The 20,582-nt window shown below is 40.7% G+C and overlaps 1 protein-coding gene and 1 long non-coding RNA gene across 5 annotated transcripts in view; one reads left to right on the forward strand and one right to left on the reverse strand.

The window, feature by feature from the left end:
- Positions 1-8,423, reverse strand: part of LOC138842407 (uncharacterized) — an 88,536-nt gene extending 80,113 nt beyond the window's left edge. The window contains exon 1 of the long non-coding RNA XR_011376888.1: positions 8,330-8,423. This is a non-coding gene — a long non-coding RNA (uncharacterized lncRNA). The remainder of the gene's footprint in view (positions 1-8,329) is intronic.
- The window catches only part of INTS6 (integrator complex subunit 6), a 112,686-nt gene continuing 99,837 nt past the window's right edge, over positions 7,734-20,582 (forward strand). For all 4 annotated transcript variants that reach the window (XR_009559715.2, XR_009559716.2, XM_060287806.2 and 1 more), the window contains exons 1-3: positions 7,734-8,368; positions 8,745-8,822; positions 9,627-9,776. Coding sequence is in view for 2 of the 4 variants with exons in the window: in XM_060287806.2 (XP_060143789.1) it covers positions 8,258-8,368; positions 8,745-8,822; positions 9,627-9,776 (339 nt within the window). In the remaining 2 variants the exon portion in view is untranslated. The remainder of the gene's footprint in view (positions 8,369-8,744; positions 8,823-9,626; positions 9,777-20,582) is intronic.

Raw genomic sequence — 20,582 nt, forward strand, 5'->3', positions numbered from 1 at the left:
TCTTTGTTGTTGCGCGCGGGCTTTCTCTAGTTGCGGCGAGCGGGGGCTTCTCATTGCGGTGGCTTCTTTTGTTGTGGAGCACGGGCTCTAGGCGCGTGGGCTTCAGTAGTTGTGGCAGGCAGGCTCAGTAGTTGTGGCTCACGGGCTCCAGAGCATAGGCTCAGTAGTTGTGGGGCACGGGCTCAGTTGTTCCGCGGCATGTGGGATCTTCCCGGACCAGGGCTTGAACCTGTGTCCCCTGCATTGGCAGGCGGATTCTTAAGCACTGCGCCACCAGGGAAGCCCTATCCACTCTTTTTATATTCTTTTCCCATATAGGCCATTACAGAGTACTGACAAGAGTTACCTGTGCTATACAGTAGGTCCTTATTAGTTATCTATTTTATATAGTAGTGTGTATTTGTCAATCCCAGTCTCCCAATTTATCCCTCCCCATTGAATCCCCAGAATCTAAAACTGTACCTGTTGACTTTAAGATAAATAAATCTCTCAATTTTTTTTTTTTTTTTTTCCTGTACGCCGGCCTCTCACTGCTGTGGCCTCTCCTGTTGCGGAGCACAGGCTCCGGACGCGCAGGCTCAGCGGCCATGGCTCACGGGCCCAGCCACTCCGCGGCATGTGGGATCCTCCTGGACCGGGGCACGAACCCGTGTCCCCTGCATTGGCAGGCGGACTCCCAACCACTGCGCCACCAGGGAAGCCCTCTCAACAATATTTAATGAATAATTGGTATTCTGCCTGTCAGGGAGAACATATATTAGCAAAGAATACTTATTAATTAGAACAATACTGGTATTAGTAAGAACATGTATTATCAGCCAAAAATAGTTATTAATACTACTTGTTATAAAAATACTTAAATATCAGCAAAGAATACTTACCAACAGGTAAGACTTTAAAATGTATCAGCATTTCAAACTACAAATGTTTTCAGTAAATGGATAAAATCTGTCGTCCCCTAGATATCTGCACAGCTCTGCCTCTCACTTCTTTCAGGTCTCTACTCAAATGTCATTTTCTCAATGATGTCTTCCCTGTTCTCTATATCTAAAGCGGTAGCCCTTCCCCCTCTGTAACACTGTTACCTTTCCTGCTTTAGTTTTCCTCCTTCACACTTAGAGTGAACATACCATATACTTATCTTCTTTACTGCCTCCCTCCCCCACTAGAATGTAAACTTCATAAGGACAGGCATTTTCCAACCTGTTTCATTCACTGCTAAATTTCTAGCTGCTGCACATACTAGAGATTCAATAAGTATTTGTTGAACCAATGACTGAATAAACACCATTGGTTCTTATTAGAATTTATAGGTACCAGGAGTTTGATATTCACTTCACATGACGTAAGATGGATTTAATCTCACAATATCATGATTCTGCCTGCATCTACTCAGTTCACCAAGTCCTATCCATTCATGGAGTCTATCACCTCCATGTCTTTTATTTATTTATTTTTCTATAAATAATATATCACCTCCACGCCTTTCATTTATTTTTCTATAGATTATTTTTAAATTTTATTTTAAAAAATTTATTTATTTTTGGCTGTGTTGGGTCTTCGTTGCTGTGCGCGGGCTTTCTCTAGTTGCGGCTAGTGGGGGCTGCTCTTTGTTGCGGTGCGCGGGCTTCTCATTGCAGTGGCTTCTCTTGTTGCGAAGCACAGGCTCTAGGCAAGTGGGCTTCAGTAGTTGTGGCACGTGGGCTCAGTAGTTGTGGTGCATGGGCTTAGTTGCTCTGGGCATGTGGGATCTTCCCAGAACAGGGCTCGAACCTGTGTCCCCTGCATTGGCAGGTGGATTCTTAACCACTGTGCCACCGGGGATGTCCCCATGTCTTTTATAACACCTGCCTTACCTTACTGTCCCTGTTGTCACATCCACAGTGATTCCTATTTGTTCCCTGAATTAAGGCAGAAATTGCCTAATTGGTCTCTTTGCTTACTGTATTCCCATTCTAATCCATCTTCCCAATTGTTACTGAAGTTATCTTTCTAAAATGAGGTTTTGATCATATTACTCCCTTACCACAAAACTCTGTCTTCCTATCACCCGAAGATAAAATTCAAAATTTCTTGCTTGGACACATGAAACCCTTGATGTGGTCCAGCCTCAACTCCTGCCACTCTTCCACACACATGTTCCAGCCCCATGGATTTCTGTCTGCTCAAATGTCACTTTGTGAGATTAGCTGCTCTAGCTTCAGTACTCACAGAGCTCTTTGTATATTCTAGTGATGCTTATCTTAAAAGCTACAAACACTAAATAGTATTTCACCGATTTTTTTTTTTTAATGTTTATTTGGCCGCACCGGTCTTAGTGCGGCCATGAGGGCATGAGGGATCTAGTTCCTTGACCAGGGATCGAACCCAGACCCCCTGCACTGGGAGCGCAGAGTCTTAACCACTGGACCACCAGAGAAGTCCCAGCATTTCACTGATTTTAAAATGTACATTGCTTTCTCTTTTAACATCTTGAAAACTGGAATTCAGCCTTCAATAGTTGCATCTTATAATGCTGTCACCAGAAGGCAGTTGTGATGTAGCTGTCATAGCCTGTACATGCACAAACTTCATGATTATTCTTGGTGGCACAATGAGGCAATTGCAAACCTTACACATTTTAGTCAACTAAACGTTTAAAGAAAGGACATAAATCCTATTTGTGGCCTGAAAACCTTTCACTGACACCTTCTAGTTGGATCAAGAAAGCACCAGAATCAAAACTTGTGGAATGGAAGCCAATGGTTTAGAAGAAAATACTAAGGACAATAGTGGAGTATTCTTTTAAAACATGTTGTATCACTAATGCTCCTGGTTGGTAGAATTCAGTACAGTATGGAAAAATTCTCATTGATAAGAAAGCAATATGTCTTAGTTTATTTACTTTTAATTTTCTTGTTGCACCGTTCAGCTTGTGGGATCTTAGTTCCCCAACAAGGGATCGAACCTGGGGCCCTGAAGTGAAAGCGCCCAGTCCTAACCACTGGACCGCCAGGGAATTCCCATGTTGTAGTTTAATTAGCAGCATTTTTTTTTTCTTTCAGTGCCCCAAAGTAATGGCATTTCTTAGAACCCGTGGTGTCTCAGAATTGATAAAATATGGTATCTTATCTTGCATTTTCAAAACAATCTTCTAAGACAGGTCTGGTTGTATCATGCCTGGGGTCTGCTGACATCATAAGAGTGTATTCTCACTATTTTTCTGTCTTCTTTCCATTAAACTATAAACTCTCTATGGCTTACCATAGTGATAGGGATTCAATAGTGCCTGTCACATAGTAGGTGGGCTATTAATAGTTGTTTAAATAATTACTGCTATGTTCATGCTCCTTTGATAGAGAAACTGTTCCACTTTGGTTCTAATTCTCAATTTGGATATGTTCATGTTCAGTACTCATCTTGAATCGCCTAAGACTTCAACTATTACTGTGAAATGCTGCTCGTTGGAAAGGTCTAATTTCTTGTTAATAGTAGTCCCTAGTAGTATTTTTTTCTGAGGATTGACATTATATAATTGGTATTATATAATATTATAAATTAGGAGGACCAAAATTAAATTTCCTTATATATTATTTGAATATTTTCTGCTGCATAATTTCACATCTAATTTTTTATGCTTATTACTTCATTTTTTTTGATGTTCTCGACCTCTCAACATCACTATTGTGATCTCAAAGAGTAAAACAGAGAGCTGAGGAAATGAATGGTAAGACAGCCAAAAGAAACTTTGTTAGGTTACATGTGAGGAACATTAAGTTCATCTGATTATTCTTTTCAGATGGTACAACCAGATACCATAAGCCAAGTCATTGGCACGTAATTATTTTTAAACCGTGTTACCCTGCTTAGTTTAAAATAATTTAAAAGGGCTCTGGTTGGCTCCTACAAATGAATATAATTCATCAGTTCTTAATTGTTAGAATAGCTCCATTTCAACAATTTAGGCTATTGTTTAAGCCAGAATCACCATTCTTTCAGAGGGTTTTGTATAATTAATTCATTCCCTTTTAAATCGGAGCCATAGCATTTGGGCAGCATTCCTTTAAAAACAGCAGCAAAGAGCATGTTTTCTCCCACATACTTCTTCCCACCAATGTCCTCCCAGAAAAGTCTTCTCTAATCCCTTAGACTGCAACAGCACAGGGCTTAGCACACCCTACTCCAACTAGTTTTCCCTCTAGCATTGCAAGAGTTCAGTTTCTTCAGTTGAGTCTGATGAAATAGTTGGCTTGCATTTGGGGGCCATGTTTTAGAAAAATAAGCCTGCATATAACCAGAATCTTTCTGGAATCACATTCTAGAATCACAGAGATTGAGTGAAGAAGAGATTCATGTTTCCCATCTTGTGCTTCCTGCAAGGCCAAAGCTCACTGAGGGGAACAGTGGGAGTCTCTGGCATTATTTTGTTTTCTCTTTTTCCTTTTTGTCAAATATAGTTGAATTCAAGCAATTTAAATATGCATGTTATGGAACTCCACTGTTATCTATATTGGTGTCACATTTATAGTTTTTTTCCCTTTTAGTTTGCAGATTTATTTTAGGAGTTTTAAGAAATGTAATAACTCTAAGGGTATGTGAATTTTTAAAGTTATTTACTGAGTACTACTAGATGCTAGACACATATTCTTATACTTTAAGCATATAGCTCTTAATCAGCATTATTTAAGATTCACCTGAATAGCTTTTTAAAAAATGAGAGGTGGAGGGCCCATCCCAATTCTACTGTATCACTTTCCTCTGGGTTTGGGGATTTGGTACATTCGTTATTATTATTAAGCTCTATTGATAATGCTGATGTACATCTCCTGGCCCAGAACCACTAATTTAAGCCATCACCAACTAATAGCTTAATTGCCAACCAGAGTCACTAAGAATAAACTTGGCCTATTTCACAATTTTGTCTAGGGACCACTCGTCAATGCTTCCTGGTTTTGGACTGCCTCTTGATTTGCTGCCTATGTATGTCCTGATTTTTTTCCTGTTCTGCCTTGGGGCCTTGCCTTCCAGCACTTCTGGGCCTCTGAACTGGAAACCTGGCCTTTGATCTCAGGTGCCACCACAAGCATAGGTTCTGCTTATATGCTCCAGGTTGGCTCCTTGGACTTGGCTCTCCTGATCTTTGCATCTAATCCTGGCTCTGCCATACATCTCCACTTACGACCCTAGTGCAACAATGTGCCAACTCCATGGAGTCAGGGAAGAAAGACCATGGTGGCTCTGCTGGAAATGATTTCAAGTAACGGCAATAGGTAAGGTCATTATTAATGCATGTTCATCTACCTCACTCGTCTAGTTCGATTCCCTTCAAACACTGCTTTGTACACAGCACCCTAATTAAAAACTCCAATTTATATGAAAAAAAATTCTTAGCCTGGAATAAAGGCCCTCTACCATCCAGACCTGACCTACCTTTCTGGATCTTATACTGTTCTTCATGTACCTGGTGCTCCAGCCTAGCTGAACTTGATTGTTCCCCAGGAAGCCATTGGCAATGCTGTGCTAACTTCCTTTCTTTACTACATCTTCAACGTCTAGAAGGAGTTTTCACCAGCAGCTTCTTTTCCTTTACCCACATACCCAAATCCTACCGATCTTTTAAAGCAGTGTTTCTCAAACCTGAGAAACGTAAAAGAAATTATGATCCTAGAAAATACATTTTCTGAAAGGCAGGAGTCCACAGAACACAGTTTGAAAGCACTGATAGAGAAATCTGAAGACCAACTCTATGAAAATCTTTCAGTTGCAAATTATCACTTTGAAAGAAAAAATTTGTCTTTATAACTAATAAAACAATTTGTATATTGTCATTAAAATGAAAACAAAAAACTTAGAAGTATCAAAGAACTCTAATTCTTATCTCCAGGGTCTAGGATCCCAGTTTGAGAAACATTGCTTTAAGGCACCGCTTAAACCTACTGACCCTGGAAAATTTGTTCTTTCATTACCCTAGGGAAATAAATTTTTCTCTTTTCTGAATTATTTAGTATCTAATCATTTTCTACTCTGTAGTAGCTAATAATATGTAGGCAATATTCTTCTAGAAAAACCACAAACTCTTTGAAGGCAGGGACAATATTTTAACCATTTTTTAACTCCACTGGTCCTAAGCAAATATTGGATGTAAGCTCGCTACTCCACTTTTAGAAGTCCAAATCTCTTAAAAGTATTTTACTCTTCTATGGCGCATACAGAACGCCATATTACTGAATAGCCCTACTATAAATTAACAAAAATTCAGAGGTTGTCTTAAATATTAGGAAAAGTCCGAGTTATAAAATTCAAAATTTAAAAAAAGTGCCACAAAACATGTCTGTTCTGTGTTAATGGTAATAGGAACAACTTCTTTGAGTGACCAGTAGGGAAATAATTAAGAATTTCAGGATAAACAATCGAAATGCTAGGCCAATAGAAGAGGCCCTATAAATCTCTACACAGTCTTATACAGGTCGTATGTCCCTCATTCAACTTGTATTTTAGGCAACGTCTTTAAGTTTTCAACTAGTATATTTGAGGCAACTTTTCCTCGGACATAATTTAGGAGAGGAATCATTATGCCATCAAGCCTGATGACGGGCTGGTTTTATCCGAGAACGTCTGCCTTCAGGCAGTATTTGGATCGAGTCTGAGACAGCATAGAGTGCAAGGAAAGGGCACTGGCAGGGCCATGGAGAACCCATGCTATGTGTCACCTGGGCAAGCCAAGTCAGTCTGTTCATCTAAAAACAAGAGTAATGGACGCTGCTTTTCTAAGGCCCCTTTTAGCTCTGAGATTGATATTCTGTGGCCCTAAGTAAACATGGCTTGTGAGAGGTTATTTCTTTGGGTAGGACGGGTTATTTTCCCCCGAGTATAAAAGGGGCAATAAACTGTTTATCGATATTTGAGTCTTCCCCCGCTGCCCTTTTAGGGCTGAGTTCGGAAAAAAAGGGTTTGTTCCCTTTCTGGTGGGTCCTCCAACGAGAGGGCTCCTGGCTAGGTCCAGCCCTCACCCTCGGTCGCTGCCCAAGGCCGAGCGAGGCTGCGGACGAGGATCGCCCCTCGTCCCCCACTCCCCTACGGGAGCGGAGTGACTCGCAGAGATTAGTCCCTGGTCATAAACAACCTCTCACTTCCCTTCCCCCGCCCCGGGCCCGCCCGCGCTGGGGCCGGCCCTCCGAGGCCCAAGGAACCTCCTCCGACGACCGCGGGCCCCGAGCCCTCATCCGGAGGATGACCGCCGGCCTGCCCCGACTCCTAACCGGGCGTTGGATCACTCTACTCATCCCCTCCTCACTCGCTCATTGGGGAAGGGGCTCGCTACAGCGACCTCGAAACAGGAGCTGAGGCCAGCCTCCATTTCCCTTCCTCCGACCCCTATCACCTCCAACAGCCAAGGAGAGGCCGACGGGCCTCACGCGCAGACTCACGGCCGCGGCCCCCGCCCCCATACCGCCGTCCTTCCGCGGGCTGTCCCCGCCCCTTCCCGGAGCCCGCCTCCGCGTCTGCCGGCCCGCCTGCTCGCCCCTCGCGCTCGCTCTCGCGCGCACCCGACGCTCCGCCTCCGCGCGTGCTCCAAAACTGTTCCCGGAGCCAGCCTCCAAGCTTCCCCCGCCCCTGAGCTGTTTGAATATGCTAATAAGAGGCCAGGGATCAGCCAATAGATTAGCGGGGCGGTGCATCACGTGGCTAGAGGACGTGTCAGGGGGCGGAGCCTCTGCAGCCCCTGCCCGAGTTAAAACCGGAGTGTGAGAGAGAAAAGCGCTTCAGTAGCGAGAGGGGCTGAGAAAGTGGTGACACCGCCGGGGTGCGGAGGGAGTCCCTGAAACTTCTCCCAACAGCCCCAGGGCCAATCTCCCCTCAGCCCACTCCCCTCTTCGCCAGCTCCCAGGTCCCCACTCCCTGCACCGGGGGTGGGGTTGGGAGCCAGGCCCGTCTCCCGCTGGGACACACACAGGGGCCGGGAGCGGGGACGGGACCCCCGAGGCGGGGGGGACGGACCGACAGACAGACGGCCGGGCGCCCGCCCCAGCGGGCAGGCAGGCAGGAGGAGGCGGAGGCGGGGGTACGACTGGGAGGACTGGGTCTGGGGAGTTTCCTCTCAACTATCGGGGGAGAAACTCCCCGCAGCCGGAGGAAAGACCCAGACCGTGTTTTCCTCCCGGGGGCCGCGCTCCCCCGCCCCGCGTAGCGGCGGTCGCCGCCGCCGCCACCGGCGCCTCCACCTCTACCATCTCCTCTTTCTCCACCACCTCGGGCCCCGGTGTCCCCGGCCAGCACTATGCCCATCTTACTGTTCCTGATAGACACGTCTGCCTCTATGAACCAGCGCAGCCATCTGGGCACCACCTACCTGGACACGGCCAAAGGCGCGGTAGAGACCTTCATGAAGGTACCGACTGACCGAGCCCGGGCGGCGACCCCGGTCCGGCGGCCAGCGGGCGGCAGGGGTGGGGGGAGGGTGGCCGGGGGCGGCGAGGCGGAGGTGTCGGGGACCTGACTGCGGGAGCTGCCGGGCTCGGGGACCCCCTCCCCCACCGCGCGGGCGGGCGGGCGGGCGCTGCAAGCCGGGCTCGGCCCGGGCCGGGGCTGCGGCCCCGGGCGGTGTGCGGGGGCCGATCTGTGTGTGTGGGGCGGCTGCGGCGTGTGCGGTACTGTGGGGGGCGGCGGGGCCGCTGGGCGCCCCTTCTCCGCCTGGTAACCTCGCCTCTGTGCTTCCCTCTCGCCCGCCCTGTTCCTCCTCCCGTTCCCCACCCGCTCTCCCGCAGCTCCGTGCCCGGGACCCTGCCAGCAGAGGAGACAGGTATATGCTGGTCACTTTCGAAGAGCCGCCCTACGCTATCAAGGTAACAGCCCTCGCCCTCCCCCTTCCCTTCCCTTCCCTGTTCCTTCCTCTCTCACCCTCCCCGCCCCCCCATTCACCCTTCATTATGCTCCCCTCCCCCACCCGCTGTGCTCCAGGCGCTGAGGTCTTTTCCCCTGCGGGCTCCCACCCCCTCCCCCGCTACGGAGCGTCCTGGCGCGGCGCGGAGTCGCCGGGCCACCGCCGTCCCCTCCCCAGCCTGGCCCGGCGGCGGCGGCGGCGGCGGCGGCGGCGGCGCTGCGATCAACATGGCCGACATTTCCCCTCCGCGGCGTGAGCGGCAGCAATGAACTGTGGGGGATATTTATTCAAGTTAGCCCGAGTGACAGCCGGGCCCGGCAGCGCCGAGCCTGGGTCTGCATTAAAGGGGAACCGGCCCGAGGCCGGGGAGGGGGGCGGGGGCCGCGGGGCTGGGGCTGCGGAGTCTCCCCGAGAGGGCCGCGGGCCGGTGGGACAGCGCGCTAGGTGAACTTCGCAAGTCCCGCTCACTTCTGCTTTCCACCAGTATCTTTGCATCCCCGAATTCTGGGTATGAGGCTGGGGAGTACGCTTCCCGGGGAAGTTATAAAGTACGAAGGCTGGTAGCTGACGAAAGCTGTAGAGCCAGCAGGTTTATTCTTGGCCTCCTTTGGAAGAGAGTTTCCTCAGCAGTGATGCGTTATTGACACGTTACTCAAAACCGTGCAGCAAAGTGAAGCAGCTCCTTGGTGAACGGCAGATTGTAACGGCCGTCCGTGTGCACATGGCTTTGAAAGATGAAAAAAAATTCTTACGTTTTTCTTTTCAGGCCGGATGGAAAGAAAACCATGCAACGTTTATGAATGAACTGAAAAACCTTCAGGCTGAAGGACTTACGACTCTTGGCCAATCCCTAAGGACAGCTTTTGATTTATTAAATTTAAATAGATTAGTAACTGGCATAGACAACTATGGGCAGGTAGGTTGACTATTAAGGTGGAAAAACAGTTGATTTTTCTTTTTGTGGAAAAACAGTCCAGTCCCGAAACTGTATAACGTGAAATACAAGTGTAAAACATTTCAGATTAAAATCCAGTATGCACATAATCCAAAAGTGAAACAATGACCACACTGTATATGGTTTTATAGCCCTCATTTTTTTTTTCTTTTTTTAAAATGTATTTGTGTTCAGAATTCGAATCTGAATTCTTTGCTATGAAGTTGACATAAATTTAGTTTTAACCTTAAAGTTCACTCAGGAAATAAACGGGAAAACATCCTGCCTCACCACACTCAGTTTCTCTGGTAGTCTGTCCACAGGCAATTGTGCAACTCTTGCAATGACTGACAGACACTAGTTGATTAGTGGTCTTAAAATGTTAGAGGAAATTATTCTATTTGTTGTATCAGGGTTTAATTTAACCATATTATATAGCTCTGAAAGGTAAGAAGGTTTTCATTGTAGTGTACTAACTGGCTGAGTACATTAAGATTTCTCAGCTTTTGGGGTGTGTCCAGTAAGGCACTATGCAGGAAGAATTCTGAAGCCATTCTTGAATTAAATGACAGGTCCAGAGTTTTGTTTTTAAACTCCAAACTCTTGGAAAAGAGGCTGTTTGAAAATATGAAAGAACCCTTCCTTTCTCCCTTAACTCTCCCAGTTCCTCTGTTGCACTTGCTGTTATCTCTTTGAAGATGAGACGAGACCATTAAATCACATGATGGTTCACTATGGGATAATGCAAGGTGGTCCATTATAACACTTCTTGAGATAACTGGCCTGGGAAGTAAAAGATACTGAAGAATGTGTAATGTTACACATAACAAAGGAATATTAAATCCAAGGAGTTCAGTTCCTATGTTGTGCGAAGCACTATTACCACAGTGATACTTTTAGGCACACATTTTGTTCTTGTTCCCAAGTTCCATGAGCCACAGTTTTCAGGAGTTTCACAAATTTCAGGGAAATTCTTCCCACAACTACAGCGTTTGGTTTCTTTATATAGAAAGAAGCAGAATTGTTCCCTTGTTTTAGAAATGTTTATGCTTTACTTTTTAAGGGTAACTTTTCAGTGCCTGAACATCTTTGGCTTTGGAAAATGATTGAATGTAGTTCTGCTGCATTTAAAGTATATGTTGCAACTTGGAGTCACTTTGTTTCTATCTTTATGGAATTACGGAATTGCATTTCATGTATTTTCTCACACATTAATCTTTTTCTATTTCCCCTTTCATGCTGCTTTATTTTTCAGCTTTTAGTAAGTTGGGCAGATTTGCCATGAACTTTTTAGTTTGTTTCTTTAAAATAATGGATTTATTTCCCTTTCATTTTCCTTTGTTATCTGTAGCACTGTGCAGTCTTATTGCTTAAGGTTTTGAGCTAAACTTTGAGTTCAAAGACAGATGAAACTTGCCATTATTCAGTTATCCTTATTTCCTTATTATTGGATATACTAACTTATTATTTGGTTGTCAGGTTGTCAGTGTATAGCAGAACTACTAATTTCCTGATCTTCTGCATCACATTTCATAAGTGGGAAAGGCGTTTAGACACGTTTACCTTCTACCTCCTATTAAAAATATGGCTTAGGTGTTTCCTTAGAAAAAACTGATGGTCATGGAGAGACTGAGGACATTTGTAATTTAAACCCGTATTTTCCTTTTCCCAGTTGCCATCTTCCACCAGAGGATGCTTAAGTTCTTGTCTATAAAGCTCACAAAAAGTTTGAGGTTGAAGGTGGTCCTGCTGTGCTCTTACCACTTTGACCAAGAGAAGAGCCTGGAGATAGGATGTTTTTGTATGTTAAGATTTATTAATTCAACAGAGGGGAGAGATTACGCCTTTCAGTTATTTTGATGAATAAGCAAGGATGCAAGGAGTAATATCCTGAATTGGCACATGAAAATGATACTAGCATTAAAATAACTAAGGAAGCCACAATTTTCCAAATGAAAATTGACAATGATTGAGTCTAATGATTGTGATTCTCATGATTAATTAGAAGAAAACATCTTCCCAGAAGACATTTTTCATCATAAGATTTTTTTCTTGCTGATTTAAATATACATTTTGTATTCAAAAAAGGATAAATTATCAAGAATTTGGATGTCTCAAATATTTAATATTGAATATAGTTCATGTATTTTCTTCGTAAGGTTATCTCCTATTTTTTGTGGAGTACCAGTATTCTGTAACCTCAGTGTTTCTTGTAAATACTTCCCATTTCATGCTCTATATTAGGATCTTCAGAGCCCACAGTACTAAATGCTTGTATATAATCTCAGTAGTTGAAGGAAATGAGAAAAGGTGAGCTAGATGAAAGGGCATATTGATTTTATAGAACATCTAAAAACCTTTATATGTTTTGGAATAATTTTTCTTAAACACTTAAATGGGGTTTATATATATATATGTATCTGTATATTTATATAGATATTTCCACACGTGTTCCCACTACCCACATACATGCACATATGTGGTTTCCATAATCAATTCCAAGAGTATTTTTAATATCTATATCTATATTGCATAAGTTTAGTTGGCATACCTACAAATAAAACATCTTTGAGATATTAGATAGGATACTAAGAACTTGCAGGGCATCAGTTAGGTTAAAGTAGCTGAGAAAAAAATGATTCTTGGTGAATGTTTTCTCAAGCACTTTGGATATCTCACCAAGTTCCTTGCATATAGAAGTCCTTACAAATATTTAATTTGGATAATCAGTACCATTTGCTGATACTTGTACAATCATGGAACAATGTAGTCAGTCTTTTCTTTATAAATTATAGTAACAACTTATTAAATTGCTTATCCTTGCCACTAAATTTGATAGATTTTTTTTTCCACATGTATTCACCAGAGTTTCAAATAATGCTGATCTTTTGAGAGCCACTGAAAATTTGAACCTGCCTTAATATCTAAAGTTTGGACATGTATAAAGTTTTAGAGGTCTGATTAAAGTTTCCTATGTAGATCGGTTTATTTTTCATACTTTTCCAAGTTGTTCTATTTTCTGTCAATGTTTTCAACATTGTTTATTATTATTTTTTAAGTTAGGTTCCAGTTAGGTTTAGCTGCTAAATATTACTCTGGCCTGCAGTTCATCATTTTTGTCACTGGACTGATTCCACACTCCTACTACTGAATGTACTAGTACTGATTCAGTTGTTCTAGGACTTAGAATGGTACCTGACCTACTACTGTATGCCTTTGGTGAAGACAATCCTTGAGTAATACCATAAAAGGAAGTATAATATGTGTTTAATTTTTTGAGGGTTTTCTATTCCAAGTGTTTACCTCATTGAAAAATGGTGGCTTTTAGACACCATCAAATTGAATGAATCTTAGGGAGAATAATGTTAGCCAGTTTTATTCTTCAGCATAAAGAGCTATTTGTGAACTTAGCAGATAATTCAGGTAGATTTCTAATAATACTGCTTTTTTCCCTTTACCAAAGCAGCAGTACCCATTTAGTTCTCAGGTAGTACATAATAAAGGCTTCTCTTTTAATGTTGGTAGGTGAAGTAATGAAAACTTGATTCCCATTTGGGTTTTTGGTTTCCTTTAGGCTATCAAGAAATATGTAAACAATAGTTTGGTATTTATTGACCTATAGATATCTTTTCAAAAGAAAGTAGATTATTATACTTGAACATTCTGTGCTGAATATGAACTGGAGACATTTTTTAAGTCTCTAAACTTTTTTTTCTAATTTTTAAATTGTGGTAAAAAACACATAACATCAAATTTACCATCCTAACCATTTTTAAATGTACAGTTCAGTAGTGTTAAGTATATTCACATTATTGTGCAACCAATTTCCAGAACATTTTCATCTTTCAAAACTGAAAGTCCTTTCAAAACAATAACTCCTCATTTCCCCCTAACCCCAGCCCCTGGCAATCAAAGAACGGCACCATTCTACTTTCTGTTCCTATGAATTTGACTACTCTAGAGATGCCACCTATAAATGGAATCATACAGTATTTGTCTTTTTGTGACTGGCTTATTTTACTTAGCATAATGTCCTCAAGGTTCATACATGTAGCATGTGTTGGGATTTCATTTCTTTTTATGGCTAAAATAATATTCCATTGTACGTGTATACCACATTTAAAAAATTTTTTTGCATATACCACATTTTGCCTACCCATTAATCTGTTGTTGGACACTTTGGTTGCTTCCACCTCCTGGCTGTTGTGAATAATGCTGCTATGAACATGGGGTAAATGTCTCTTGAGAGCCTGCTTTCAGCTCTTTTGGATATATACCCTGAAGTGGAATTGCTAGATTGTATGGTAATTCTATTTAAAAAAATTTAAGGAAATGCCATATTGTTCTCCATAAAGTTTGCACTATTTTATATTCCCACCAATAATACACAAGAATTTCAATTTCTGCACATCCTTGATAACACTATTTTCCTTTTTTCTAATATTACCCATCCTAATGGATTTGAAGTGATATCTCATTGGTTTATTTGCATTTACCTAGTTATTATTTATATTGTACATCTCTTCATATGCTGGGTGGACTTTTGTATACTGGCTTTGGAGAAACATCCAAGACCTTTGCTTATTTTTTGTTATTTTTTTCCGTTGTTGGTAGGAGTTCTTTAAATATTTTGGATATTAACCCCTTATCAGATGTGCAATTTGCAGATTTTTCTCCCATTCCATGGTCTGCCTTTTCACTCTGTTGATTGTCCTTTTTACAGAAGTTTAAATTTTTGATGTATTCCAATATATCTATTTTTTATTTTGCTGCCTTTGCTTTTAGTGTTATATCCAAGAAATCATTGCCAAATCCTATGTATTGACGCTTTCCCCCTATATTTTCTTTCAGGAGTTTTAGCTTTATGTCTTACATTTACGTCTTTAATCCATTTTGAGTTAATTTTGGTATATGGTGTAGAATGAAGTAAGCTTCATTCTTTTGCATGTGGACATCCAGTATTTCCAACACCATTTGTTGAAGAGACTGTCCTTTTCCCTTTGAAAGGTCTTGGCGAGTGCCTGAACTTAAGGCTTCTGAAATTATTTTCGGTAATTATTGATGGATAGGGGACTCTATAGTCAAACTTGCTTAAATGTTTTATCTCCATCTTTAATTGTGTAAAAGAAGAGCAATGGCTAGGAATGTGAAAATTGCATTCCAGTTCTGACCTTGACATTGAATTACTATGACACATTGGGCAGTCACTTTACTGCCCTGTGCCTCTGCTTCTTTGTTTCCCAAATTGCCAGTAATGAAGCCATTAATACCCTTAGAGAATCGATGAGAGTCTGAAATGGGATGGTATATTAAAATGTAATTTAAAAATTATGAAGTGCTCAGTAGACACAAAGCATACTTTTTCTCCCCTCCATAGATTATTCACTTCTGGTTTTCTCTTATTTTTCACCTTTGAATTTGAAATTAGTTATAAAAATCTAGTGATATTTAAAGCTGATTTTTATTACATGCTTTGAAATCTGTTAGTAGCATATTAAGTATATATATATTTTTCGCAGGGGTGGGCTTTATATTGCTTCCTGGGGAAGCAGTGTGAAAGGTAAATATAACTTGATCAAAGTTGTCTTAGTGGCAGTTGATAAGCATGGGATAAAGTACAAGGCTGGTATTTTTTAAAAAACAATGTTAAATGAAAACTGGATGAATATCAATTAGCAGATAAGTCAAAGTCATTCTTTCATAGGAATACAAGTTAGAAAAGGAACCCTTAGAAGACAAAAGCACATGTTTTAGGATTCTTTCAAACAGGGAGCTCCCCCTAATGCATTTAAGATGAGATTTACACAAGTTTAATATGCAAGGAACTTTTGAGGAGCACATCTATTAGGTAGATCAAGGGATGTTTTAATAAGAAGGTTTGACTGAGCTCAAAGTAGTATAACATGGCTATGATTTATTTCCTATTGAGCATTAATTTAATTTATTATTTATTTATTTATTTTTACATCTTTATTGGAGTGTAATTGCTTTACAATGGTGTGTTAGTTTCTGCTTTATAACGAAGTGAATCAGCTATACGTATACATATATCCCCATATCTCCTCCCTCCTGCATCTCCCTTCCACCCTCCCTATCCCATCCCTCTTAGGTGGTCACATAGCACTGAGCTCATCTCCCTGGTGCTATGCGGCTGCTTCCCACTAGCTATCTGTTTTACATTTGGTAGTGTATATATGTCCATACCACTCTCTCACTTCGTCCCAGCTTACCCTTCCTCCTCCCCTTGTCCTCAAGTCCATTCTCTACGTCTGTGTCTTTATTATTCGTGTCCTGCCCTTAGGTTCTTCAGGACCTTTTTTTTTTTTTTTTGATTCCATATATGTTACTATCTCTTTCTGACTTAACTTCACTCTGTATGACAGATTCTAGGTCCATCCACCTCACTACAGATAACTCAGTTTCATTTCTTTTTATGGCTGAGTAATATTCCATTGTATATATGTGCCACATCTTCTTTATCCATTCATCTGTTGATGGACACTTAGGTTGCTTCCATGTCCTGGCTATTGTAAATAGAGCTGCAGTGAACATTGTGGTACATGACTCTTTTTGAATTATGGTTTTCTCAGGGTATATTCCCAGTAGTGGGATTGCTGGGTTGTGTGGTAGTTCTACTTTTAATTTTTTAAGGAACCTTCCACACTGTTCTCCATAGTGGCTGTATCAGTTTACATTCCCACCAGCAGTGCAAGGGGGTTCCCTTTTCTTCACACCCTCTCCAGCATTTATTATTGTTCGTAGATTTTTTGATGATGGCCATTCTGACTGGTGTGAGCTGATACCTCATAGTAGTTTTGATTTGCATTTTTCTAATGATTAGTGATGTTGAGCCTTCTTTCCTGTGTTTGTTGGCAATCTGTATATCTTCTTGGAGAAATGTCTATTTAGGTCTTCTGCCCATTTTTGGATTGGGTTTGTTTTTTTGATACTGAGCTGCTTGTAAATTTTGGAGATTAATCCTTTGTCAGTTGCTTCATCTGCAAATATTTTCTCGCATTCTGAGGGTTGTCTTTTCGTCTTGTTTATGTTTTCCTTTGCTGTGCAAAAGCTTTTAAGTTTCATTAGGTCCCATTTGTTTATTTTTGTTTTTATTTCCCTTTCTCTAGGAGGTGGGTCAAAAAGGATCTTGCCGTAATTTGTGTCATAGAGTGTTCTGCCTATGTTTTATAGCTTTATAGTGTTTGGCCTTATATTTAGATCTTTAATCCATTTTGAGTTTATTTTTGTGTATGGTGTTAGGGAGTGTTCTAACTTCATTCTTTTACATGTAGCTGTCCAGTTTTCCCAGCATCACTTTGAAGATGCTGTCTTTTCTCCATTGTATTATTCTTGCCTCCTTTATCAAAAATAAGGTGATCGTATGTGCGTGGATTTACCTCTGGGCTTTCTATCCTGTTCCATTGATCTATACTTCTGTTTTTGTGCCAGTACCATACTGTCTTGATTACTGTAGCTCTGTCTGAAGTCAGGGAGTCTGATTCCTCCAGCTCCATTTTTCTTTCTCAAGATTGCTTTGGCTATTTGGGGCCTTTTGTGTTTCCATATACATTGTACAATTTTTTGTTCTAGTTCTGTGAAAAATGCCATTGGTAGTTGATAGGGATTGCATTGAATCTGTAGATTGGTTTGGGTAGTATAGTCATTTTCGCAGTGTTGATTCTTCCAATCCAGTAACATGGTATATCTCTCCATCTGTTTGTATCATCTTTAATTTCTTTCATCAGTGTCTTATAGTTTTCTGCGTAGAGGTCTTTTGTCTCCTTAGGTAGGTTTATTCCTAGGTATTTTATTCTTTTTGTTGCAGTGGTAAATGGGAGTGTTTCCTTAATTTCTCTTTCAGGTTTTTCATCATTAGTGTATAGGAATGCAGGAGATTTCTGTGCATTAATTTTGTATCCTGCTACTCTACCAATATCATTGATTAGCTCTAGTAGTTTTCTGGTAGCATCTTTAGGATTCTGTATGTATAGTATTGTGTCATCTGTGAGCATTAGTTTTAAAGGTGGTAATTTAAATGACAAATTTCAAGACCCAGGTTTTATTTTCTTTGAAAATACTTGCTATAATTTATCTTCATAATTTTATACTCTAAATCTGTTTTCTAAAGGATCAAAAAACCACCCTGTGTGTTTTTTTAAAAAGAGAATGAAAAAGAATATCCTGAAGACATCAATTGCATTCTTAATTATAAATTATTGAAAATAAATCAGAAGTATAAAAGGTAAATAACACGTTCCATTTCTTCAAAGAAATTTTTATTTTCCCTTTATGCAGAAGAATGTCAATAATTATGTATTAAACTGTACAGCTGAAAATTAAAAAGCCAGGAACAAATATTTGAATGAAAGAATTTCACTTATTCATTTATTTTCAATTGATTTAAGGTCATTTATGGTCAGAATTAGCTAAAAGTATTGTTCAGCCATGTTTGTGTTATGGATTTCTCCAAGGAGATCATATAATATTTTATAACTTGAAATTTTCCTAAATATTTAAAATTATTTTTAGTCATCATAATCCTTCACTCAAATTTATACTCTTATAAGTAAAATCATCTTGGTGGGTTTCTTTTCTTTGGTTGGTCAGTGCTCACATATACCAGCCCTGTTTTCTTTCATTTTATTTTATTTTATTTTTTAATTCTTATTTTGTTTTTGTTTTTTTGACTGGGGCACTTGGCTTGCGGGATCTTAGTTCCCCGACCAGATACTGAACCCAGGCCCTTGGCAGTGAAAGCGCAGAGTCCTAACCACTGAACTGCCAGGGGATTCCCTGTTTCCTTTCATTTTAAATAAGTAATTTCTTTATACAAACTTAATTTTCATTTAGCCCTATTATTAATCTGTTTAATTTAAGCATGGTCCGAAACCATAAAGTACTGAGTCTTTCGGGTTTTGTTTTTGTTTGTCTTTATTGCCTGATCCCTCTTCTTTCCCCCCAACCTTTTCTGTTGAGATATACCTTAAATACACATATTCTAATTATGAAGCTTAGTAAAATTTTAAATACACTCTTGGAAAAAAAATTGAACTTTTTGCATCTACTGACAGAACTTTTCAGTAGATTTTTTGTAAATATTATTATGGTTATTGTTTCCCAGAGCTTTATAATTGAAAGTGATGTTAGATTCCATCTTCCTCATTGTATTAATGTAGAAAGTAAGGCCCAGAAAAGTTAAAATGCTGAATTTCTTCACATTATGAAAAATTTCAAAAGAGAGCAATTGGTTATGAAACAGTCATGCAGATTTTATTAGTAATTTGTATTTTATTTAAGAGCAAATTTTACTGGAAGGTATAGCCAGTAGATCTGAGTCCCTCTGGGTGGGGGTGTATCAGTAACTCTCCAATGAAATGTGTGTCCTTTCAGTTCCTCTGTGAAAAGCAGGCGTTTCATTTTGTCATTGTGTTACACTTAGCTTTTCTTGTAACACCTGTTAAAATACAGTTTTTTACATTCAGTTGGATTTTCTTCCCACTCCCTCCTCCCTCCCAACTCCTTGAAAAAAAAAAAAAAGTGTGAACATGGGGGATAGTTGCCAGGATTTTATACCATTCTTAATTTAAGGCCTGGATGCTAATATGTATGTGTGTGTGTGTATATATACACACACACACACACACACACACACACATACTGTTTGATTTCATATTCATAGTTTATTTAACGTTTCTGATGTAGTTAATACAGGACTATTAACCTAGTCCGTTAATTAGTTGACTTTTCCCATGTAGTGTGCCAGTATTACTGCTATAATTATAAGTTTTTACCTGGACAGCTTTGTAACTAGTTAACTATCAATTAGTTTCCTTTGACGTAAGATACTTTTGAAAATCTCTAAGCATTGTTGTTAAGATTCAGAAAAATCTGTTTGGCTCTATGAATTCCTAGTCCACCCATGGGTTCCTGGCAAGTCATGTAATCTCTCTCAGCCTCAGTTTCCCCATTAGGAAAATAGAATGAAATAATCTATCTTGCAGGATTGTGGTAAAAATTGAGTGATATATGGTATAATTTGTTATTGTAATACACGTATTACCATTTTTGTGAATTTCCTTTTATTTAAATTTTAAAAATTGGAATTGTGGGTAGAGTATTTTATCCAGCTTTTTAAAGAACAAGAATTGTGGTGATAGGGAAAGAACTACTTCATTAGAACTGACTTGCCTGGCTCCGGGGCTACTAGCTTATGTTGTATTGACTGACAAGTCCCTTAACCTCACTGAGCCTCAAATTTCTCATCCACAAAATGGTGGTAATACCAATCTTGAAAAAGTTTTTAAGGATTGGAAATAATTTTTTTTTTTTTTTTTTGCGGTACGCGGGCCTCTCACTGTTGTGGCCTCTCCCGCCGGGGAGCACAGGCTCCGGACGTGCAGGCTCAGCGGCCATGGCTCACGGGCCCAGCCGCTCCGCAGCACGAACCCGTGTCCCCTGCATCGGCAGGCGGACTCTCAATCACTGCGCCACCAGGGAAGCCCTGGAAATAATTTTGTTAATCATCTAGCAAAGTGCCTGCTTGGAAAAGGTTTATAATCTGAAACCTTTGAGAAAAAACAAAAGTTTTTTCATAACCCAATATGTATACATCACAAGAAGCTAGAATTAGCTGTCCAGCAGTTTCAGCTAAAGTAAATTTTCTTGCCATAGGGAACATAATGGTTTTTGGCTTTGAAATGAAGCTCTGTAGATTACTCCAAAAATACTTTCCCCTTGGAGTTACAAAAGTCTTTTCCCCCACATCTCTAATTCTTATTCAGAAATGGT

This window comes from Globicephala melas, chromosome 18 (assembly GCF_963455315.2).
Source record: "Globicephala melas chromosome 18, mGloMel1.2, whole genome shotgun sequence".
NCBI classification, from domain to species: Eukaryota; Metazoa; Chordata; class Mammalia; order Artiodactyla; family Delphinidae; genus Globicephala; species Globicephala melas.